This window comes from Nycticebus coucang, chromosome 1 (genome assembly GCF_027406575.1).
Source record: "Nycticebus coucang isolate mNycCou1 chromosome 1, mNycCou1.pri, whole genome shotgun sequence".
Lineage (NCBI taxonomy): Eukaryota > Metazoa > Chordata > Mammalia > Primates > Lorisidae > Nycticebus > Nycticebus coucang.
Window position 1 is genome coordinate 165,716,246 of NC_069780.1, and position 24,700 is coordinate 165,740,945.

The window sequence follows — 24,700 nt, forward strand, 5'->3', positions numbered from 1 at the left end:
TTTTGTTTGCACACTATTTTCTTTTTTTTTAGAGACAGAGTCTCACTGTACCGCCCTTGGTAGAGTGCCGTGGCGTCACACGGCTCACAGCAACCTCTAACTCTTGGGCTTACGCGATTCTCTTGCCTCAGCCTCCCGAGCAGCTGGGACTACAGGCGCCCACCACAACGCCCGGCTATTTTTTTGTTGTTGTTGTTGCAGTTTGGCCGGGGCCGGGTTTGAACCCGCCACCCTCGGCATATGGGGCCGGCGCCCTACTCACTGAGCCACAGGCGCCGCCCCTGCACACTATTTTCTATTAACAGTCTTGTGAGTTTGACTATACACTTTTTTTTGTTGTTGTTGAGACAGGGTCCCACCCTATGCCCCTGAGCAGAGTGCAGTGGGCGTGGTAGCTCACCACAACCTCAGACTCGGGCTGCGGGCACCCCGCTGCCTCAGCCTCTGGAAGCCGCTGGGATTACAGGCGCTCGCCGCGGCGGCCCAGCTGGGTTTTTCCATTTTTTTCACGAGTCGGGGTCTCACTGTCGCTCAGGCGAGTCATGAACTGCTGAGCTCAAGCGATTCTCCCTCCTCAGCCTCCCACAGTGCTGGGATTACAGGCGTGAGCCACCACGCCCGGCATGACTATACACTTTTAATTTTCAGTGAGGTAGTAAGTGGATTTGAACTGGGAAATAAGGAAGCACAGCTGCTATTCATAAGGGTGACTCTTTTATCTAAGAAGCCTAAAAGTGTATGTACCACAGGGAAGCATCAATAGGGCATTCAGCCTTCATTCTATCAGGAACCAGTTTCTGACACAGGGAAGACTGCAAGGAAACATTTTAACCTAATGTTCCAAGGAAAAGCTATTTATTTTTTATTTTATTTTTATTTTTATTTTTTGTAGTTTTTGGCCGGGGCTGGGTTTGAACGCGCCTCCTCTGGCATATGGGGCTGGTGCCCTACTCCTTTGAGCCACAGGCACCTCCCAGAAAGGCTATTTAAAATATATTCTAAGTGGGTGGTGCCTGTAGCTCAAATGGCTAAGGCGCCAGCCACATACACCAGAGCTGTCGGGTTCGAATCCAGCCCAGGCCTGCCAAACAATGACAACTACAACCAAAATATAGCCGGGCATTGTGGCGAGCGCCTGTAGTCCCAGCTACTTGGGAGGCTGAGGCAAGAGAATCCCTTAAGCCCAGGAGTTAGAGGTTGCTATAAGCTGTGACGCCATGGCACTCTACTGAGGGCGATAAAGTGAGACTTTGGCTCTACAACCAAAAAAACCCAAAAAACTTCTATTTATAATTAATGCAGTTTATCTGCTATATTATCTATGACCTTGTGTCAAGACTATGTAAACTCTAAATTTCTAAGCTAACACATTTGGTTACCGTTAGTTGTTTTTTTAGGTTAATGATCATGTTATTAATAGTCTATTAAATGTCAGAGATTAGAATAAAAATTAAATATGGTTTAAGCTACACCAGTTCTGGTATTTGAACCATTTCTCATAGGATCAGTAGAAACTCATGTGGCTGATACCTAGGATAAAAGGTATTCTCAGCAGAGACAAGGTGACATCCAAAGGCGTGATGGGCAGTGAAGGGCAACAAATTAGATGTGGCTAGAGTTTGTGCAGTGGAAGGGGAAAGCGGGTCAAATTAGAGGTGGGGACCAGAGGTACTCCCTGAGCTCAGCCTGCTGTGAGTAGTAGCAAAGGGCTTTAACTAGAAATGGGAGTCAATTGGAAGTCTTGCCTTAGTAATCTAGAAATAAGATCAGTCAGAATGGAGGGTGTAGTGTGGTAGGTGTAGGCTGTCAGGAGGTGAGAATGACAGCTTTTCTACTTGAAAGACTTGAATTGATAATGATTCATTTAGCAAGATACAGAATACAGTCTGGATATAGGGTGCCAAGAGAGCATTTAATTGGTAATATCCATTGGTATGTATTTTAGTTTTAAATCCTGTGAGAAGCACATGGGATTTTGATGATTTATTTGGAGAAAACCCTAATAAATTGAAGGGGAACAGAAGAGGGATCCATACAAGGTGGGGACAGCTGTCAGACAGCAGTGATAAAGAAGATCAATCCTTTGCTGGGGGCCCCCAAGATTACACCCAGGTTCAGGGGTTCACTAGTAGGACTCACAGAACTTGGCAGATAGTCATATCCATGGTTATAATTTATTGTAGCAAAAACGTTCAAAGCAATATCAACAAAAGATAATTCCAGGGGAAATCAGGCACAAGCTTCCCAGAATCCTTTCCCAGTGGAATCACACAGGCCACACTTAATTCCTGTAGCAAGAACTTGTGACCACACATGTGAAATGTTGTCTACCAGGGAAGCTCATTTGAGATTCAGTGCTCAGGATTTTATTGGGGCTGTTGTTTGGCACGTACCAAAGTTCCAGACTTCCAGAAGGAAAGCAGGCACTCAGAATAAACCACGTTGTTTGTATTTGTGACCCATCTTCCATGTGGGAGGACGTCTCTTCACGCACTGGGTGGTGTATCTGGCCCGGATCCCCATCTTGCACTGCCAGTTTTCTCAGACCACCCCTAGTATCACTTGCATAGTTCAGATTCTCTCCGCAGAAGTCAAGATGAGATTAGATGTACAAGAGATTTACTGGGGGTAAGGGCAGTGCCTGTGAGGGGAATAAGAAAACAAAGGTAGAAATGAAAGGAAGCATCATACCACAATACGGGTCTGAGACCTATTTGTGAAAGAAAGAGGGTGGAGACACTCTCAGAGTGTGATGCATACTTCTAAGACCTTCAGCCAAATTCACCCACTGTGTCAACTCTGTCTTGCAGGAACGGGCCTACCAGTTTCCCTGCCATGCTTAGTCATTAACTTGGGCCAGACCATGGGAAGTATGGCCTGGGCCTAAACAGGGTGCTAGATCCAGCAGGGCAGCAGGTGAAGTCATCTCTGTATTGCAAGTTTTGAAAGTGATTGAGATAGTCCAGGGAATAAATTATAGATGGAAAACTTTGAAGTACAACCTTTAAGACATTAATATTGAAGTGGTGAGGAGAAAAGAAAGGAGACAGTGTAGGAAGCAACATAGTGTTTTGAGACTTAGGAAAATCAGGTAAGATAAAGTTAAAAACAAAGGGAAAAGAGTTTACTTTAAAGCAAATGCTATAAAGAAGTTGTTTAACTTTGAGACCATTTTCAATGGATTTCAAGGAACATACTAGAGTGAGTTAACTAGAGATCACAGGTGTATACTACTTTTCAAGATGGGGCAAAATCTTTGAGTGCTGCCCACTTGGGCTACCTCTCCATTGCTGAGGTTCTATTGCCCCTCTTTTACTTACCAATTTTTCTTTTCCTTTCTTTTTTTTTTTGAGACAGAGTCTCACTATGTCACACTCAGTAGAGTACGGCAGCATCACAGCTCATAGCAACCTCAAACTCTTGGGCTTAAGTAATTTTCTTGCCTCAGCCTCCCAAGTAGCTCATTTGAGACTCAGTGCCCAGGTTTTACTGGGGCTATTGTTTGGCACGTACCAAAGTCCCAGACTTCCAAAAGGAAAGCAGGCATTCAGAGATTGTACCCGCCACAATGCCTGGAAATTTTTTGTTGTTGTTGTTGTATTTGTCATTGTTGTTTAGCAGGCCCTGGCCAGGTTTGAACCCGCTAGCCCTGGTGTACGTGGGCCTACTTACCAATTTTTCCATCAATCTTTCCATCAATAAATTCTGTCCTTTCACTTAAAAAATAAAATGAATGTTATTTAGTCATGATATTTCTCACCTGTATAACAAGTTTAAAGGAAATAAGGCCTTGCTTATTAAATTTCTCAGAATTCAGCGTTCTTCTGTCAGACATCCACAAAGAACTGAGAAGGAGAGAAGAGAGATTCAAGCGTGGATGAAAAGAAAACGAAAAGAAAGAATGGCAGAGTATCTAAATCAACTGGCAGAAAAGAGAAGGCAAGAACATAATCCTTTCTGCCCTAGAAGCAATCCAGTAAGTGTGTAATATCAAGAGTAGTGGAATTGTCACTGAATGTGTATAGTTTTTTTCTGGAAAATATTTGATAAAAAGATTAACATAATTTGGATGTGTTATTTTTTGGTAGATAGAAAAGTCATCATTTTACTTAAGTCAGGAAAAGTTAAGAAATTGCCTTAAAATGTATCCAGATACTATGCATGGTTTATCAGAAATCAACCATGTTCTTTTGAACTATCATAGTTTTTTCTGCCCCAGGCTAATTAGGGCTGTAGTATTGTAAGAAAATGAGAAGGTTGAGTGACTGGGTGACCAGTTGGAGTTGTTCAGCAGTAGTTGAAGCAAATGTGGATTAAAGCCATTTTTAAAAGTATAACTTATTTACAAGGAATAAAAAAAATTACAAGGCTGGCACCCATAAAAAAAAAAGAATATGGTCCAATCATGTACCAGTAGAACAACGAATGGCACTTCTGTGTGTGGTTTTTTTCTATAACATCTATTTGAGTAGAGACCGGAGCAGTGACTGGTTAATGTAATTAAAAATTTCAATCAGAAACCAGTAAGACATTTAAGTAATTACTGACTACTTTTCTATAGGACCTTGAGAAAGTAAATCTACTACTGGATGCCAGTTTTTATACATAATTGTGTGTGAAAAGACTTACTCTCGCGTGAAACTCAGAACAGTAATTCTTTTTTTTTTTTTTTTTTTATTGTTGGGGATTCATTGAGGGTACAATAAGCCAGTTACACTGATTGCAATTGTTAGGTAAAGTCCCTCTTGCAATCATGTCTTGCCCCCATAAAGTGTGACACACACTAAGGCCCCACACCCCTCCCTTCATCCCTCTTTCTGCTTCCCCCCCCCATAACCTTAATTGTCATTAATTGTCCTCATATCAAAATTGAGTACATAGGATTCATGCTTCTCCATTCTTGTGATGCTTTACTAAGAATAATGTCTTCCACTTCCATCCAGGTTAATACGAAGGATGTAAAGTCTCCATTTTTTTTAATGGCTGAATAGTATTCCATGGTGCACATATACCACAGCTTGTTAATCCATTCCTGGGTTGGTGGGCATTTAGGCTGTTTCCACATTTTGGCGATTGTAAATTGAGCTGCAATAAACAGTCTAGTACAAGTGTCCTCATGATAAAAGGATTTTTTTCCTTCTGGGTAGATGCCCAGTAATGGGATTGCAGGATCGAATGGGAGGTCTAGGTTGAGTGCTTTGAGGTTTCTCCATACTTCCTTCCAGAAAGGTTGTACTAGTTTGCAGTCCCACCAGCAGTGTAAAAGTGTTCCCTTCTCTCCACATCCACGCCAGCATCTGCAGTTTTGAGATTTTGTGATGTGGGCCATTCTCACTGGGGTTAGATGTTGAATAGAACTTTCTCTAAAGATGACAGACGAATGGCTAACAAACACATGAAAAAATGTTCATCATCTCTATATATTAGAGAAATGCAAATCAGAACAGTAATTCTTAATGTCGTGGAGCAAGATGTGTGTGTCATTTGTTGTTTGCCTTCTGGTACATAAATTTTAGAGTTTAGAAGTCACAGTGAACTCATCGCAGTACATTCTGGGTAAACATTTTAAAACATCAAAATGATTTTAAATGTCTGACTTGTTTCTGCTTTGTTAACAAAGTTCTTGGTGAGTTTCATCACAAGACTGAGTACAGAATATAGGTGTTTTCATCCCTAACATGTTCCTGTTTTCCATTTTAAGGGCAGTTGATACAGTTCATCCCTTTGAGAAGATATATCAGTTCAACTAATAAAATATATTTTGCATTCCATTTATTAAATTGGATTTTACTTTCATTACATGAAGTTTTAATATAACATATTTGTGTTTTGTGCTGGGGGAAGGCAGTATTTTGTACTGCTTTGTAGGTAACTGAAGTATGTCTAAAGGCTAAATTATTTGGACTAAACAGTAATTAATTAACTGGATATATCTTGTGCAGTTTTACATGACTTCAAGGCAAATCAGACTGAGACAAAAGATGAAGCATGAAAAAGACAGGTGAGTTTGGTACCTATACCCTGAATATTCTCACTATCTTGCCTACCCTAGACATAAAACATTAGGAATTCTATTTTTCATAGTAGTCTCTTTTTCTTGATAACCACAAAATTATGGGAGAAGTCACTGTAAGGATAGTGAGATAGTGAGACTCACTAGGCTTTTGGGACTTTGCTTTCAAATATTATTTGTTTTGTTCATTTTTTATGACTTTTTTTTTTGGTTTTTGGCCAGGGCTGGGTTTGAACCCACCACCTCTGGCATATGGGACCGGCGCCCTACTCCTTGAGCCACAGGCGCCGCCCCATTTTTTATGACTTTTATTTCTACTATTCTCCTCCCTTTCCCAGATATGTACAAGCATTTGGGAAATACTCCAAAGGCTAGAACTACAAGTACTTTTAATAATACTGGCTAATCACTTTCAGAAATCTTATAAACAGAAGGATTTGAAAAGCATTGAAAAAAGCAAATGTAAGCTGGGCATGGTGGCTCATGCCTGTAATCCTAGCACTCTAGGAGGCCAAGGAGGGTGGATTGCCTGAGCTCAGGAGTTTGAGACCAGCTTGAGCAAGAGCAAGATCCCATCTCTAAAAACAGCCAGGTGTTGTGGACACACACCTGTAGTCCCAGCTACTTGGGAGGCTGAGGCAAGAGGACTGCTTGAGCCCAAGAGTTGGAGATTGCTGTGAGCTATGACACCATGGCACTCTACCTATGGTGACAAAGTGAGATGCTGTCTCAAAAAAAAAAAGAAAAGAAAAAGCATATGCTAGGTTGTCTTGAAATACTATGTTCTCTGTAGATATATGAACTGAAAGTGGCTCTTTTAGTAAATAATGTTTAATTCTTTGTTTAAAGATTGCTGCTCTCCGAACACTATAGTCGTCGAATCTCACAAGCATATGGCCTGATAAATGAACTATTTGAATCAGTACAACTACCAACAACTGCACAGAAGCCATTGCCTAACAAGCCCAACACTGCTCAACCTTCCAGACAGCAACATGGCCTTTCTCCAAGAGGGTAAGACAAGGTTTGGCTTGCCATTCGGGAAAGTAACATCAGGCTGGATAAGAAGAAATGTAGCATTTTTGTGAGTCAGATTCAGTGTATTTGCATCTACCCTGCCTAGAGTTGTGATGATAAAGCGAAGACAAAAGTAGCCCCATAATTATTAGGTCTTTTAAGTCAATAGAATCATGAAGGAAAAGGCAGAAATAGTGTTAAATTTCTAACTAAGGTAACAAAGCACTTTGGTATACCTGAAATATGACATTTGTTATGTGTTCAGTCCTGTTTCCGTTGCCTTAGTATTTGGTTAATTTTAGCTTCTGGAATTTGCCTCCTAAGTGCTATCCTGTTCCTCTGCTGTCCTTGTCATTGTCTCTCTCACAGAAACAGCCAGTCCCCCTCACTTTTCCTTCTGCTAACCCTCCCCTGCCCGGTTATGCTCATTTACTTGTAGAAACTGTTATCTATTTCACCTTCATCACCTGCAGAGGATATGGATATGAGTTCATTAGGCAAGAATAATTAAACATAGAATGCTAAATAAAAGTACCCAAGTATAAAATTTCTTATATCTTGCAAACAAATATGCAAAGTGGTAATCCATAAGGTAAACATGAGTTGGCAGTCCAGTGCTATAAAAAATTACCACCTTTACTGGGGAGGCTAAGGCAGGTGGAATACCTGAGCTTAGGAGTTCAAGACCAGCCTGAACAAGAACAAGACCCTATCTCTACTAAAAATAGAAAAACCAGGCTTGGTGCCTGTAGCTTGGTGTTTAGGGTGCTGGCCATATACACTGGGGCTGACGGGTTCAAACCCAGCCAGGGCCTGCTAAACAACAATGACAACTATAGCAAAAAAATAACCAGGCATTATGGCAAGTGCCTGTAGTCCCAGCTACTTGGGAGGCTGAGGCAAGAGAATCCCTTAAGCCCAAGAATTGGAAGTTCCTGTGAGCTGTGATGTTATGGCACTCTACTGAGGGTGACATAGTGAGACAGTCTCACATAGTCTCACTATGTCACCCTCAGTAGAGTGCCATCTTACAAGAGTACATGTGAAACTTAGTGAATGCAGAATATGATTGTCTTAACACAATAACTAAGAAAATGCCGGGCGGCGCCTGTGGCTCAAGGAGTAGGGCGCCGGTCCCATATGCCGGAGGTGGCGGGTTCAAACCCAGCCCTGGCCAAAAAAAAAAAAACCACAAAAAAAAAAAAAAAGAAAGAAAATGCCAGGAAGGCTATGTTAACCAGTGTGATGAAAATGTGTCGAACTGTTTATAAAACCAGTGTATGGTGCCCCATGATCGTATTACTGTACACAGCTATGATCTAATACTAATAACAATAATTAAAAAAGAAAAGAAAAACTAGCGGCACCTATAGTCCCAGCTACTCTGGGAGGCTAAGGCAAGAGGATCGATCACTCAAAACCAGGAGTCTGACATTACTGTGAGATAGGATGCCACAGCAATTCGCTCAGGGTGACAGAGTGAGAGTCTGTCTCAAAAAATGAAAATAAAAATTACCGCCTTTGGGGCGGCGCCTGTGGCTCAGTGAGTAGGGCGCCGGCCCCATATGCCGAGGGTGGCGGGTTCAAACCCAGCCCCGGCCAAACTGCAACAAAAAAATAGCCGGCGCGGGCGTTGTGGTGGGCGCCTGTAGTCCCAGCTGCTCAGGAGGCTGAGGCAAGAGAATCGCGTAAGCCCAAGAGTTAGAGGTTGCTGTGAGCCGTGTGACGCCACGGCACTCTACCCGAGGGCGGTACAGTGAGACTCTGTCTCTACAAAAAAAAAAAGAAATAGAAAAAAAAATTACCGCCTTTGACTAATAAATGTAATCACATAATTTAAGAGTCTGGAGGAAATATTACCAACACAAACCCAGAAGTAATCACTTGTATGTGTAGTTTGGCGTTTACTTAACAGCGATTCCCCTTGAATCTTTTCTAGAATGAAGTGGGGATTAAATACATGAATGACTGAAAAATACATAGAAATTCAAAATGGGTAGAGGGATAATCACAAATAATTTCTGTGGAAAAAAATGAATGAGGTTTGATGTATGAGATAGATAACTTATTGAAGGTCATTATACATTAAATGTATTACAGAGGTATAGAATAAGCAGTGTCAAGTGAACATATAAAATTGGGCTTTTTAATTTCAATACACTAAAGGATACAAGTATTTTTATTACATGGATGAATTATATCATATTGAAGCTGGAGCTTTTAGTTTACCCATCAAGAGATTAGTGTACATTGTACCCAACATAAATTTTTATCCCTCACCCTTCTCCTTAGTTTCCAATGTCCATTAACCACTTTCTATTTATTTATTTATTTTTAGAAACAGAGTCTCACTCTGTCACCCTCAGTAGAGTGCTGTGGTGTTACAGCTTACAGCAACCTCCAGCTCCTGGCTTAGGTAATTTTCTTGCCTCAGCCTCCCGAGTAGCTGGGACTATAGGCACCCGCCACAACGCCCGGCTATTTTTTTTGTTGCAGTTTGGCCAGGGCCGGGTTTGAACCCTCCACCCTCAGTATATGGGGCCAGACTATGTCACCCTGGGTAGAATCCCATGGTATCATATCTCACAGTAACCTCAGACTCTTGGGCTCAAGTGATACTTTTGCCTCAGCCTTCTGAGTAGGTGGGACTATAGGCATCTGCCACCGTGACTGGCTAGCTTCTCTTTTTAGTACAGATGGGGTCTTGCTCTTACTAAGGCTGGAATTTAAGATTTTTAAATTTTTTTTTATTTTTTTATTTTTATTGTTGGGGATTCATTGAGGGTACAAAGAACCAGGTTACATTGATTGCACTTGTTAGGTAAAGTCCCTCTTACAATTCTGTCCCACCCCCAAAAGGTGTCATACACTATGACTCCCCCCACCCCCCTCCTCCCTTCCCTCCCGCTGCTCTCCCCTTCCTCCACACTCTCCCCTCATACTAGGTCATTAATTGTCCTCATAGCAGAATGGGGTACCTAGGATTCTTGCTTCTCCATTCTTGTGATGCTTTACTAAGAATAATGTGTTACAATTTAAGCTTTTTAAAATATTAAAGATTATCACTGATATGAGATTCTAGGGTAATGATTTTCAGGTGGTGTTGAAAGTATGTCAGAGGATCTTAAAGCATTTATTAAATTATTTTTGAAAGAAGTTCAAAGCACAATAAAAAAATATATTTTTTTGCTCCCTTTTGTTCAACATAAGTTTGCCATAGAAGTTTAAATATAGGTTCAAGTGTGCTGTGAGATAAAAAGGTTAACATTGTTCTAGGGATATAATAATTATTTAATTTCTATTTTAGAGACAGTCAACATGGTCATCACTGTCCATTAAATCAATGTAGAAAAGTCAGATATATATCCAAACAAAGTTGTAACCATAAGGGGAAATCTTTTGTTCAACCTCATGGCTCATCTTGGCCACATGGTAAGACTTAAAGCTTTTTTATCTTGTATGATTTGTACCTATTTCTTCTTGTCTTCAAAGTTGTGTTTTCATTAGTAAAAGCTATAAATCTTGGTAAAAAGGAAATAGTTATTTATTTTATTTATTTTTTTCTTTTTAGAGACAGAGTCTTACCTTATTGCCCTCAGTAGAGTGCCATGGCATCACAGCTCACAACAACCTCCAACTTCTGGGCTTAGGCAATTCTCTTGCCTCAGCCTCCCAAGTAGCTGGGATTACAGGTGCCCACCACAACACCTGTCTATTTTTTGTTGCAGTTTGGCCGGGGCTGGGTTTGAACCCGCCACCTTCGGTATATGGGGCCAGTGCCCTACCCACTGAGCCACAGGCACCGCCCAAAGGGAATTGTTATTTTAATAGTATACAAGACTTAGCTGTACTGGGATTTTGTTTTGGCTTTGAAATAATAAGGACCCGCGAATCTTTGTAACTTAATGACCTTTAGAATTTGAAGTCTAGACACACTGGTAACTTATGCAGGGGTCTGTTTTTTATGTCTAGTTAAAGATGTAGATATTTGTGCAAATCAAGTTCTGGTAGATAGCAAGATGGATATATCACAGAAAAGGAATAGGAAGAAGTTAAATGATATGCTTTTACCCTTTGAACTTTCTTTTCTACATTTGAAGATAATATTTGTTATTTATTGCTAGCCTTTCTTTAGTTAATTTTGCTATATTTGGGCTGGGTGCGGTGCCTCACGCCTATAATTCTAGCACTCTGGGAGGCCGAGGCAGGTGGATTGCTTGAGCTCACAAGTTCGAGGCCAACCTGAGTAAAAGCAAGACCCCTGTCTCTACTAAAAATGGAAAAACTGAGGCAAGAAGATTGCTTGAGCCTAAGAGTTTGAGCTGTGATGCCAAGGCACTCTACCAGGGTGACAGCTTGAGACTCCATTGCAAAAAAAAAATTTTTTTTTTGCTATTGGGTTTTGATCACTAAAGTAAAACAATTATTTGTAAAATGTTCATACATTAAAAGGGTATGTGGCTCAGTGAGTAGGGCGCCGGCCCCATATGCCGAGGGTGGCGGGTTCAAACCCGGCCGCGGCCAAACTGCAACAAAAAATAGCCGGGCGTTGTGGCGGGCGCCTGTAGTCCCAGCTGCTCGGGAGACTGAGGCAAGAGAATTGTGTAAGCCCAAGAGTTAGAGGTTGCTGTGAGCCGTGTGACGCCACGGCACTCTACCCGAGGGCCCGAGGGCGGTACAGTGAGACTCTGTCTCTACAAAAAAAAAAAAAAAGTGTATAATAATAGCTGCCGTACGGTATAAACGCACACAGTTAAAAATGTTTAACATCTAATTTATGTGCCATATTCTGTTTAAGCTCTTTAAATACAACCTTTGTGAGATAGGCGCTAATATGTTCCTATTTTAAATACGAGGAAACCAAGGCAGAGAAAACTTAAATAACTGCCTAACATCAGATAGTCAGGAAGTGGGAGGGCTGGGATTTAATCCTTTAATCTCATGCTGGATTACTTAGAACCAACACTGCAGTATACTGACTTAATTTAAAAAAATGAAATTTCCAAAAATTCCAAACCTTTAGATAAAATCCAAGTTTTATTAACTTTTGCCATTTGACAAATTACAAAAGAAAATACCTGCTCTTTTTAAATTAAAATTTCAAAATAGCAAACCATGCTTTTGTTTTCTTTTTAAATTTTATGTTATGGTTGACATATTTGCCAAAATTTAAAAAAAGAATATCTAAAATTGCCAAGGTTTTAAAACCATGTTTTCTTAATATCTGACAAAAAAGGGCTTGGATTATATGCAAATATGTCTTCCTCTTATTTGTATCTGTCCAATTTCAGGCCTTTATTTTTACCTTGTACTTCACTGTTGTTGCAGCCATAGCCCACCCACTTCATCTCCTCTGCCCTGGCTGCATATCACCTGATAAGGTGCTTTGCTACTGCTGGGCTCAGAAGCCCTCCTTAACTCACACCCACCCGGATAGGTCTCTACCTGGCTTTCAGGGCAACCTCTGTGTGTTCCCCTTTTGCCTTCTTAGCCTCCTTTCTTCATGTAATCTGTGAAACAACTTGTTATCCAACCACGTGCCAGGCTTTCATGCTCCCATTTCTTAGCTGAAATTCTCCCTTCTACTTTGAATGTCTCACTTCTGTGTCTTTGAAGACATCCCTAATCTTAATTCTTTAGTTCTTCCAAACTGATATAATCAGTTTTAAATCCTATGTTCTCATTCCTAAATTGAGGTTAATACTTAACTTGCATAGTTGCTATGAACATTATAGATAAACGGTAGCTAAAGCAGTTATTTTTCTGTCCTTTGAACCCTTAACCACATGTTTATGCCCCTCTTGAAGCACTGCAACAACAGGTCTCTATGTGTGGTAACTCATATATTTTTTTATGCCTCACATTAAATTGAATTCTTTGGGTGTAGCAACATTTTCTTACCCATTTTTATATTGTCTTTTACATTGAATCAATGAGAAATACTTGACTAATTGAATTTTATTTAACTCTTTTACCTAAAAATTGCTATTTGTAGAAAAATTATTATTCAAGGGTATTACTAGGTGAATATTACAATATTCATACCAATACCATATGCCTTGCTTTATCCTAGCTAACCTGTCCCTTAGTTTCCCCACATCGTTAAGGCAGCTCAAGAGACTTAGGGATATACTAACTTCTCTGACGGCCTCAGTAGTGCAGGCTCTGGCTTCCCGTGTGGCCTCTACCATGCCAGAACCTAAACATTTCACCTGGCTAAATTCGAAAGCTTGGGCCCCCAAATATTGTGGGGGAATAGGGATAAAACTCAGACACGATCCCAGGCCTTTCCCAGTCAATGAAATAGGTAACCTGAATTCATGTAGGACAAATTCAGTCATTGTGCATATGGGTAGGTGACGGTCTATCAAGATTTTGAAGTTGTCTGATGTTCATTTGTAAAGAAAGAGTTTTTCTGAACATATTTTGTGAGTATGACTGTTTGTTACAATTATTTATCTGGCAAAGCAATGTGCAGTTTCTTGCTGCTTTCTTTAGTCCTTCAAACCATTAGCAGTTCTTTTTTTTTTTTTTTTTTTTGCCTGTTTGTGTTTAATTCTATCAAAAACAATATAAAGACCATATGATTAGTAAGCAAGAGGCATCATAGGTATAAAAAAGAGAAAGGGTTAGGTTTTAGAAGTATGCAGACCTAGGTTCATATCCCAGCTCTGCTACTTGCTTTGTGTCCTCCCATATGTTATTTTAGGCTCGGTGCCTATAGTTCAGCAGCTAGGGCACCAGCCACATCCACCGGAGCTGGCAGCAATGACAACTACAACCAAAAAATAGCTGGACATTGTGGCAGACACCTGTAGTCCCAGCTATTTGGGAGGCTGAGGCAAGAGAATCGCTTACGCCCAAGAGTTTGAGGTTGATATGAGGTGTAACGCCACAGCACTCTACCGAGGGTGACATAGTGAGACTCTGTCTCAAAAAATAATAATAATAATAAAATAAAAAATAAAGCCACCTCATAGAGCTGTTTAGGATTACAAATAAAAATTTGGGGCTGGGCGTGGTGGCTCACACATGTAATCCTAGCACTCTCAGAGGCCAAGGCAGGTGGATTGCCTGAGCTCACAGGTTTGAGACCAGCCTGAGCAAGTGTGAGACCCATCTCTGCTAAAAACAGAAAAAATAACCAGGCGTTGTTGCAGGCGCCTATAGTCCCAGCTGCTTGGGAAGCTGAGGCAAGAGAATCACTTGAGACTTAGAGTTTGAGGTTGCTGTGAGCTGTGACGCCAGGGCACTGATGATTAGGTTGCCTGGTTTGCATTTGTAAGGTAAAGTCCAAGTGGCAGATGTGCCCTTCATGTTTCTTAGCATCACATGTACTCAGTACTAAGAAACCTTTCTTAATCATTCTCTTGATACAACTGAACTTGGTTGGTATTTTATCTAGGTGTTTACTGCTAGTGGGCTTATTATGTCCCTGGCTTTTCCAGTTGCCAGAGATTTTGTCAAATTCTTTGGCATTTGAAGATTTGCCATTTGAAGGAGTACTGTGGCTATGCTCTAAGCATACCAAGTCTTGAAGCAGAGTTTTCCCCTCTTTTACATTTTTGTTTTATATTTTTTGTTCAAATAACCCATTTATTAGGTACCTTCTGTGAGTAAAGTTTGGTGAGCTGAGTCAGGGCTGATCAGGAGAAGGTTTCCATTCTCATTTTATTATATGATACATGAGAAATCATGGATACATACAGTAAGTTAAAAAAATTGTGTGTTTGTACAGGAACTGCCACTTTCACCGTACAGAAAAAAGCTGGTGGAGCCAAAGCAGCAGTAAGAAAGGCTATGCAGTCTCCAGTTACCTTCCAAAATGGTAAGGGATAAATAAAGAATAGGAAGTTCTTAGATTTAATACTACACTTTAAAAAATAATAAATCACTCTTAGATTTTCAAATATAGATCTCTTTTTCTTTCTTCTTTTTTTTTTTTTTTATCCCCTTCAGTAGAGTGCTATGGCATCATAGCTCACAGCAACCTTACACTCCTGGACTCAAGTGATCCTCCTCATTCTCCTGAGTAGCTGGGACTACAGGCACCCCCCATGATGCCTGGCTAATTTTTCTATTTTTAGTAGAGATGAGTCTTACTCTTGCTCAGGCTGGTCTCGAACTCGTGATCTCAAGCAGTCCACCTTCCTGAGCCTCCCAGAGTGCTAGGATTATAGAGGTGAGACACTGGGCTCGGCCTCAAATGTAGATTTCAGAATGAAAGGTGTGGCTGTGTACTGCAGTGGTTCAGAGACAAGACTTTGGAACTGCTTTCTGGAATTCTAGTTCACCACTTACTCTGTAAGCTTGAGCAAATTTCTAACCCATTTATGTAAGCCTCAATTTTCTCACCTATGAAACAGATTATAATAGTGAGGAGGTATGTAACTACCTTAGTAGATAGGAAGGACAACTGCTGTCCTTACATTATAGCTAAGGAAACTGAGGCTTAGAGAAGTTAAGTGACCTGCTTAGATTTCCTTAGAATAATAAATATAGTAGCTAACAGATATAGAACACTTACTCTATGCCAAGCATTGTGTTAAGACCTTGTGTGCATTATCTCACTTAAATCCAGTGAAGTCTATGGAATTATCTCCATTTAAAGCAAAGAACTAAACTTGGTAGGGATGATAGTAAAGAGAAAACACTGATTTTTATGTACTATTAAAATGATGAAAAAATGTAATTAATCCTGATATTCCTGTTTCCACTGTTACTTCCTTTCTTTGAAGATCCATCAGTTTACATCTCTCTTCAGCTATGTCTAATCTGCTATTTAACTCATCTATTAAGATTTTAATGTCAATGGATTTCTTTTCTAAAAGGTCTATTTGATTCTTTTTTAATTCTTTCCTCTATGTAGGTATTAAAACCCAAGCTTCTGGTAATTAGAATCAATTTGCCTCCTACAAGCATCATTCCCTGTGCTTTTATAATACCAGACTTATTATTTTTTTCTTTCTTTCAAAGTATCTTATTTCAACCTTCTGTAAAATAGTTTTTTCTAGTTAGAGTACTCAATAGCTTTTTATTTCTTTTCTTTTTTTTTTTTTTGTAGAGACAGAGTCTCACTTTATGGCCCTCAGTAGAGTACCGTGGCCTCACACAGCTCACAGCAACCTCCAACTCCTGGGCCCAAGCGATTCTCCTGCCTCAGCCTCCTGAGCAGCTGGGACTACAGGCGCCCGCCACAACGCCCGGCTATTTTTTAGTTGCAGTTTGGCCAGGGCTGGGTTTGAACCCACCACCCTCGGTATATGGGGCCAGCGCCCTACCGACTGAGCCACAGGCGCCGCCCGCTTTTTATTTCTTTTCTAAGTAAATATCTAGCAGTGTCTAATTCAATGAGACGAAATGCCCCAAAATACGATGTTGCCTCCCAAAACAGTTGAAATTACATGTACATTTATATATTATCGTTTTTGAAAGCTCTAAAAATTCAAGTTTTTGGTTTTGGGGTTTTTTTGTGTTTTGTTTTCTTTTTTAAGTGCATCATGATCTAGCGCAAGGCTTTGCCCATAGAAAGCCTTCGGTTATTGTCCCAGAAATGGTATATGACTCCAGGTTTCTAGCCTGAATGGTAGCTAAGTTGTAGCCTATGAATTGATACGAGGATTAGGGTTCCTTTTGAGAGTGGTGGAGGCGATGGATTTAGTTTTATTCAGTTTCAGATTTCTCAGGCTCAACTGTGTGGCAATATATGCGAAGCTCCTGCGTGCTACAGAGAAAGAAAACTTCCTGTCTGAAGGAAGCTGTGGGTTGCCAGCTCAGTTTCTACTGCAGTGTTTCTTCTTGATATATCACTTACCTTTCACCCTAGAAAGGTTTGCCACCCACACTAGGACAGGAATACCCTATCTTGGAAAGCTTTAACATATGCTCAGTTTCATGGAATTTTTCTCATATTGTATTTTTATCTCAAGATTGTATATCCTGGATAAATCCTAGAGAAATGCATTATGATCTGAAAAGAAGGAAATTACAGACCCATCCCTGGGTAAAGCAAGGTGAGAGAAAGCCAGTGATAGATTCTCATGATTTGTAAATACCCCACAGGGGAAAGTTTATCCTAAAATGCAGAACTGTTAACCTGAATTTCAGCAGAATTGGTGGGGGTTTGATTTTGTCAGTCTTTCTAGATGGCAATAATTATGTTCATTTGACGAAACGAGCACCAAATTAATTGTAGTAGAGATAAAGTGAGATTAGATATCTGTAGCCTTTGCTAATCTCTTGTCATATCGGAGTTTGTTCACATATGCATTCCTTCCTGTTCTGCTCCTAGATTTTTTTCAAAACACTTTTAAAAATTCCTGTCATTAATATTTACTGAAATCACCATTTTAACATGGAATCTTCTTTGGCATCTCAAATTACTATGTGGTGTCTTTAACTGGCAGAAAAAAACATCATACCTGTTTCAACCAGAGCGGAGCTCTCAATTGGATGTTAAGGTAGCAGGTACTACCAAATGAATGGTCACTTTGTTCTCTTTCAGGCTCTTGTGGCTAGTCAAAAGAAAATTCCCTAGCCCTCTTGTACTGCTGTGTCTACCCCTCCCTTTGGCACTAATCCAGGAAGAAGCTTTTAGAAAGCTGCTGCCCTAAGGACCCAAGTAAATAGATCCTTTCATCTTTTACTTACACATATGAAGATTATCTTAAGAGCATTCTGAGTACTATTCTTTCTTCACTCTAAAGAGTAGAAAGTTAATGCATTAGCTCAGGTTTTAGGGTAGATATCTCCATCATTTGGGCAAATTACATAGCCACGCTAAGCCTCACTTCCCTCATTTGTAAAATGGGATAATATGATAACACTTTCCCCATCTGACTGTCACAAAGTATTCATTCAGCAACCATCCACTGAGCTCCTACTATGTACCGGGCATGAACAACACAAACAGCAGCACATAAAAAAGGGAGCGTGTGGCTGGTTAGGTGGAGCTACTTTAGCTAGAAGTGGGTAAAGTTTTCTTCAAGACAGTGATTTTGGAGTAAAGATCTTTTTTTTTTTTTTTTTTTTTTTTTTTTTTTTGTCATTTTATAATTTTATTTGGTATGTCTGACAATCACCAGTTAGTTCTCATCCACGTTGACTGTCTGTAGATTTTTGAAAGTAGTAACAGGTACATAGGTAACCAAAGTATAGAGCTTGTTTGGTGAATCTTCATCTTCATTGCGTTTTCTGGATAACCGCACACGGATACGGTATGGGACATTCCTTATGCCTTTGGCCCAGACAGCTTTGTTAAGCCTGGTATCAATGCGCACATCTGGAGTTCCCATCTCTTTCATGGCAAATTTCCGGATCTCTTTGAGTGCCCGAGGGGCACGCTTCTTGAAGCCCACTCCATGGATGCGCTTGTGAATATTGATAGTGTATTCTCGAGTCACCACCTCGTTGATGGCGGACCGGCCCTTCTTCTTCTCGCCACCCTTCTTTGCAGGAGCCATCCTACAGGTCCCAAGTTGGACCGGAGTAAAGATCTTAAATGGTGAAAGGAGATTGTCATGAAAGCACAACAATGATTTCAGGTAGAAAGAACACTAAGTTTAGAATCCTGATATACAAACAAACTTGGAATGACAGAAAAAAATCAGTGTAGATATGGCTCAGCACTATAGCTCAAGCTGCTAAGGCGCTAGCCACATACATCCGAGCTGGCAGGTTTGAATCCAGCCTGGACCCGCCAAACAACAATGACGGCTGCAACCAAAAAATAGCTGGGCGTTGTGGCAGGTGCCTGTAATCTCACTACTTGGGAGGCAGAAGCAGGAGAGAGCCCAGGAGTTGGAGGTTGCTGTGAGCTGTGATTTCACCGCACTCTACCCAGGGCAACAGCTTAAGGATCTGTCTCAAAAAAATAAATAAATAAAAATAAATCAGTGTAGATATGGTCGGAGAGATGGGCTAGTCAGGAGTGTCCAACGTTTTTTCCCCCTCTGCTCTTCGTTCGAAGAATAAGAGTTGTCTTGGACCACACATTAAATACACAAATGCTAAAGAAAGCTGATGAACAAGAAAATGGTCCACACATACTTTTTGTGATATCCTATACCACAGGTAAGCAAGAAAAGTCCTCACAAAATCAACGTGCAGCCTACTGGCTGCAGGTTGGACACCCTTGGCTAGATACTATAGGCTAAGGCAGAGAGACAGATTTTACTCTGGATCCAGGGAGTTTATGTTGCAGGAAATTAAGCAGGAAGACAATATAATTTGTGTTTTAGAATATGTGGGAGAAAAAGAACAGAAGAAGGCAGATAAGGAGAGATTGTTTAGGCTAGTGTTATAATACTAGAAATGTGGGGAAAATCATTAGATTTGGGATATATGTTTTAGATTGGAATATATAGATTGTTCTGTTTTGTTATTTTTTCTTTCTTTCTTTTTAATTTATCTTTGGTGGAGGGATATATTTTGAAGACAGACCAAATTAGGACTTGCTAATGGATTGGGTGTGGTATGTATAAAAAATAAGAATGGCTCAGTGCCCATAGCTCAGTGGTTAGGACGCCGGCCACATAAACCGGGGCTGGCAGGTTTGAACATGGCCCGGCCTGCTAAACAACAGTGACAACTACAACAAAAAAAAAATTGCCAGGCTTTGTGGCGGGTGCCTGTAGTCCCAGCTACTCAGGAGGCTGAGGCAAGGGAATCGCCTTAAGCCCAGGAGTTGGAGGTTGCTGTGAGCTGTGTGAGGCCACGGCACTCTACCGAGGGCCATAAAGTGAGACTCTGTCTCTACAAAAAAAAAAAAAAGAATTCAAGACTTGCCTGAGTGAGAATGAGACCCCAACTCATAAAAAAATGAAAAACCCAGCTGGGTGCTGTAGCGAGTGCCCGTAATCCCAGCAGCTTCGGAGGCTGAGGCAGGGGGATGCCCACAGCCTGAGTCTCAGGTTGCAGTGAGCTATGATGCCATTGCCCTCTGCTCGGGGTATAGGGTGGGACTCTGTCTAATAAAAAATAAAGTAAAAAATAAGCAAGGAAATAAAAAATTAGCCGGGCATTGTGGCAGGGGCCTGTAGTCTAGCTGCTTGGGAGATAAGACAGGAGGATTGCTTGAACCCAGTAGTTTGAGATTGCTGTGAACTAGACTGATGACATGGCACTCTAGCCTGGGTAATAGAGTGGGACTCTGTCTCAAGAAGAGAGAGGGATGTGTTAGAGAACCCAAAGCCTGGGCCTGAGGTGCCCTAGTAAGTTCAAGGGGCCAAACATATGTAAAACACCTAGTGTGTACTAAGGGTCAGTGCGCTGTTGCTGTATTGGGTGCTTGCTTTGTAGAGATATCCTCATCTTTAAGTACATAGGTTGATAGAGCCATAGCAGGCCAGGGGGCCCAGGTCTTAGCAGGACTTACCTCTGTCCTCTGCCTCAGGGGACCACATGGACTGCTTACTAGGGACTTGTGTTTACTTACCATCTTATCCCATGTCTTGGGAGGTCACCTTGTGAGGGGTAGACCATGCTGTATGTAACTGGCTTTGGAACATTAAGTGTGTTAGGTAGGGGACACTTCTCTACAGCCTTGTGTAGAGAAGTCTTATTAGTTAATGGACTAATAAGACTAAGTTCCCTGTGGACACTAGCTAGAATGAAAGTTTCTTTTCAACAAATAGTGATATATGCAGTAAGGAGAAAGGGGGGGGGCATAATATGTTGTCACCACACTTACCCTGATGCCTGAGCCCAAACACAGATTGTAGGCACAAAGCTTAGGTGAAGATGCCTAAAGCGTTGCTCCTAAGAAACTTCCACAAGATTTTCCATAAAAGGCAGGAAAAGCCTAGCTCTCTGAGTTCACCCAAATTTGAAGTCAAGACCCCCATATTTCTGTTACATCTGTGGCCTCTCCTCCCTAGATTTTCTTGTCCTGGAAATCAATTACCATTACTTTTCAAATCCAAACAAGGCCACATTCAATGACCACCTCACACACTGACAGGAATTGTTAAAACTCTAAAGTGAATGATATCCAGACCTTGAGATTTAAATATTAGGTAAAATGTGATTACCTTGTGATGACAAAAGTCACAATAAATTAGCAAATGAATGAATGAGTCAATCCCAATGTACTTGGTTCTTATCCCTTAAAAGGTGCTAATGCTCCATGTCATGGTCAGCAGTGTACAAGAAAACGTGGGAATACTGGGCTTGCACCCCAAACCAAACAGGTGTGTGTAGAGTACGAGAGAGAGGAGACTGTAGTGAGTCCTTGGACATTACCCTCAGAAATCCGTAAGATCCTTCATGAAAGTCACAGTTCCCTTCTCCAGGTAAGTGTTGTTCCAGATTTTAGTTTATCTAGTGATTGTGTGTTCAGCATTTTTTGTTTGTTTTGGGGGTATGTAGAAATACTGAAAGATTGTTTGAAATGTGATTCAAAACATCTACCCTTTTGGCTTAGTTATCCAGCATTTATCCTTCAAAATTCTCCTTGACTTTGTAGTTTCTTTTTAACTAAAAAAAAGCAACAAAAACATAAAAACAGTTAATTGTACTGCAAGTATCAAAATCCATTCTGTCCACTCGTTAGATCTGGTGCCAGCATCTAGTTGTTTCTGATGATGTTCAGCTTGTTGTCAGTTGAAACGTGCCAGGCAGCACAGCCCAGCTCCTTTCTCATATCCTTCAACTCTTTGATGTATGGGCAACTCTGGAATCATTGGAAACCTTCCATTTGTTTTTCTTAGGGGCTAGGATCATGATCACTGACTATTTTTTCAATTCAATAGGACTTGTCACCAACTGAAGAAGAGGAGCCAGTGTGTCCTTTTGGGGCCAGTGCCGTGGACAGCATTTCTGAGAGCACCGGCAGCATCCTCAGCAAGCTTGACTGGAGCGCCATTGAAGACATGGTGGCCAGTGTGTAGGACAAGAGCCTGTCTGCCCACTGTGCCCTGGACCTGTAAGACCTGGATATCATTCTGTTTCCAGGCACAGAGTAGCACCTCAGTAATATGGTTCTGAAAGATTCATGGGTTTGAGAGAGAGAAGCAATGAAGAAAGTAATGTGAATTTATCACCAGTAGCCATATTATTGCCTGGATTAGCCATTTTAAGAGGGAAAATAAACATTTTCAATAATTCTGCCTTCATGGGGAAAGACTTATTTAATTATAAATGTATTATATGTTTTTGCATTTGACTCATCATTAATTTTAAAAAGGGATAATTAACCTTTTGACCAAGTTTACATATTTAGACCACTTTCAATAAAAACTCTGTATCTCACCACCTCTTCTACTATTCTCTGAGTTTTGAGAAACAATATGGGTGCATCTGGGAGGAAAAAAATCCTTTCATTGATAAAAAAAGTCTCACCTGAGAAATTCAATAATGATTTCTATTTAAAACATATCCTAAAATTCACCTGTGTAGGGCTTGGACTAGGCATGAAAGAAAAAGGAGCTGCTTCCTGCCAATTCTGAACTTCTAAATAAGCTGAGTTTCATGCAGGACAGATCATCTGTCTTCTGCAGAAGGAAATCTGTCTTCTATAGCCTGATAGCTTTTGAGGAAGAAACAGGGATGGATGGTTTAGGTGAGAACGTAAGGAAATATGACTCCTGTCTCTAGAAGGTTCATCTTAACTTTGTAAAAACCATGGTACAGAGACCAGATTACATTTTTTGTTTGTTTTTGAGACAGAGTCTCACTTTGTGGCTCCCAATAGAGTGCTATGGTGTCACAGCTCAAAGCAAACCTCAAACTCTTGGGCTCAAGACTACAGGCGGCCACCACAACACTTGGCTGTTTTTAGAGACGAGGTCTTGCTCTGGCTCAGGCTGGTCTCGAACCAGTGAGCTCAGGCAATCCACCCACCTCAGCCTCCCAGAATGCTAGGATTACGTGGTTCAGGTTTTTAAAACCTTGGCAATTTTAGATATTCTTTTTTTAAATTTTGGCAAATATGTCAACCATAACATAAAATTTTAAATTTTAAAGGAAACAAAAGCATGGTTTGCTATTTTGAAATTTTAATTTAAAAAGAGCAGGTATTTTCTTTTTTTTTTTCAAAAAATAAATAAATATTTATTTATAATTTGATTCTTATTTCATACATACATATTTCAATTAAACAAAATCAGTAACCTCCGAAAAAAGAAAGATGAAACACAACCAATGTCCATCAGTTGTTACTAAATTCTACTTGGCATTGCCATTATTTATTTTTTTTTTTTATTGTTGGGGATTCATTGAGGGTACAATAAGCCAGTTACACTGATTGCAATTGTTAGGTAAAGTCCCTCTTGCAATCAGGTATTTTCTTTTGTAATTTGTCAATCAAATGGCAAAAGTTAATAAAACTTGGATTTTATCTAAAGGTTTTGAATTTTTGGAAATTTCATTTTTTAAATTGAGTCAGTATACTGCAGTGTTGGTTCTAAGTAATCCAGCATGAGATTAAAGGATTAAATTACAGCCCTGGGGTGTTGAGGTTGTGCATGTCAAACATCCCAGGATATAACAGCAGTGTGCCCTTCTGAAGAAGTGGGGGCCTTTAGCAAAAGGGTCATGATGTTCTTTGTGGTCTCCTAATGCCTTCTGCACCCACGAAGCATTTATCACTTCCTTATATTTTATAAGCAGATATTTTTCTCGTAATCTAATTATATCTTTTATAATTATTGGGTATTACAAACCATCACACTTAAACAAATACTTCCGTGAAACAGTTTTTTAAAATGTGGATTAATATGAAATGGGGTACACAGAAAGTTTATTGATCATTATAAAGACCAATAAGACTGATAATTTTTTCCTGATATTTATCAAAGATTCACATTCATGTCTTAGTTACTAGGGCATCACTAAGTCAGGTACAGGTGAGATCCTTGAAGTTTCAGGGAAAGTTTCCTCTGAATCCACAGGTTGTTGTTTTTTTTTTTTTCCATTCTAAAAGTTGGAAAATTCTAGGATTTTGTAACATTGTGATTGCACAGAGAAATTAACTATTGGCATGAAAATCATTCTTTTCAACTCAGAATCAATAGGGACTTTCTTAATCAGTGATATTTGTGGAAATAGGGTCCCCGGATTCCTGGATGAAGAATGAGCACTTTTGTGATTTGTGATGTTGATTTGATTCAGTTCTGATGATCTCTAACATGGTGAACTGAGCAGCTTGGTGCCAGGAGGTCACGTATAAGCAATAAGAGATACACTGCATGCAGAATCAAATATTTGGCCTGCTTCAAAGAAATTAAATGAGAGTTTCTATTTTTGAAATAAGGTATAGTCACTGAGGCATATGATGGTTTTATTCTATGTGTTCCCCTTCTCCTTTCCTTTTATAATGGGTCCGAGTAGTTTGACTAAAGCCTTATACATAATGTCATGGTGTTCACAAGTTCTGGTTGAAGTGGCTCCAATTAGGCGTCTGTGGACACTAGATTTGTTCCTTCACAGAAGAAAATCATTTAAAATTTGAAATACAATACAAGAACTTGTGTTTGGTAGGGTCTGGGGAAAGGAAAGGTATTGTACCTAAATAGTACTTGCAGGCAAATAAAAGATAACCCTTTCCATAAAGGGAAAAGAAGTGGACTGTGTGAGTAGGTAGCAGCTATAGTTGTGGGGCTCTACCAGAGGGGGACATGATCTGGGGATGGCGGAGAGACAGTCCTTTTTCGAAAGAAAGTATTTCAGTTG

General features: G+C 40.3%; 2 protein-coding genes across 5 annotated transcripts in view; one reads left to right on the top strand and one right to left on the bottom strand.

Annotated features, from left to right (window-relative positions):
* The window catches only part of CPLANE1 (ciliogenesis and planar polarity effector complex subunit 1), a 148,995-nt gene extending 126,127 nt beyond the window's left edge, over positions 1-22,868 (top strand). For 2 of the 4 annotated variants that reach the window (XM_053592040.1, XM_053592056.1), the window contains 7 exons: positions 3,811-3,976; positions 5,943-6,001; positions 6,863-7,027; positions 10,338-10,462; positions 14,769-14,858; positions 21,143-21,321; positions 21,781-22,868. In XM_053592040.1, coding sequence (XP_053448015.1) covers positions 3,811-3,976; positions 5,943-6,001; positions 6,863-7,027; positions 10,338-10,462; positions 14,769-14,858; positions 21,143-21,321; positions 21,781-21,918 — 922 coding nt within the window. In that variant the 3' untranslated portion in view covers positions 21,919-22,868. Of the gene's footprint in view, positions 1-3,810; positions 3,977-5,942; positions 6,002-6,862; positions 7,028-10,337; positions 10,463-14,768; positions 14,859-21,142; positions 21,322-21,780 lie in introns of those variants that run through there. The other 2 variants (XM_053592048.1, XM_053592064.1) reach the window with 2 other exon arrangements.
* On the bottom strand, positions 18,077-18,518 carry LOC128586342 (60S ribosomal protein L31). The gene has a single exon (XM_053592079.1). The coding sequence runs from the start codon at positions 18,490-18,492 to the stop codon at positions 18,115-18,117; it is 378 nt and encodes a 125-aa protein (XP_053448054.1). The 5' UTR covers positions 18,493-18,518; the 3' UTR covers positions 18,077-18,114.
* Positions 22,869-24,700: the final 1,832 nt, after the last annotated feature.

What these genes read in the sequence shown, in the direction of transcription:
- LOC128586342 (XM_053592079.1), bottom strand. Translation starts at nt 18,492, where the DNA reads ATGGCTCCTGCAAAGAAGGGTGGCGAGAAGAAGAAGGGCCGGTCCGCC.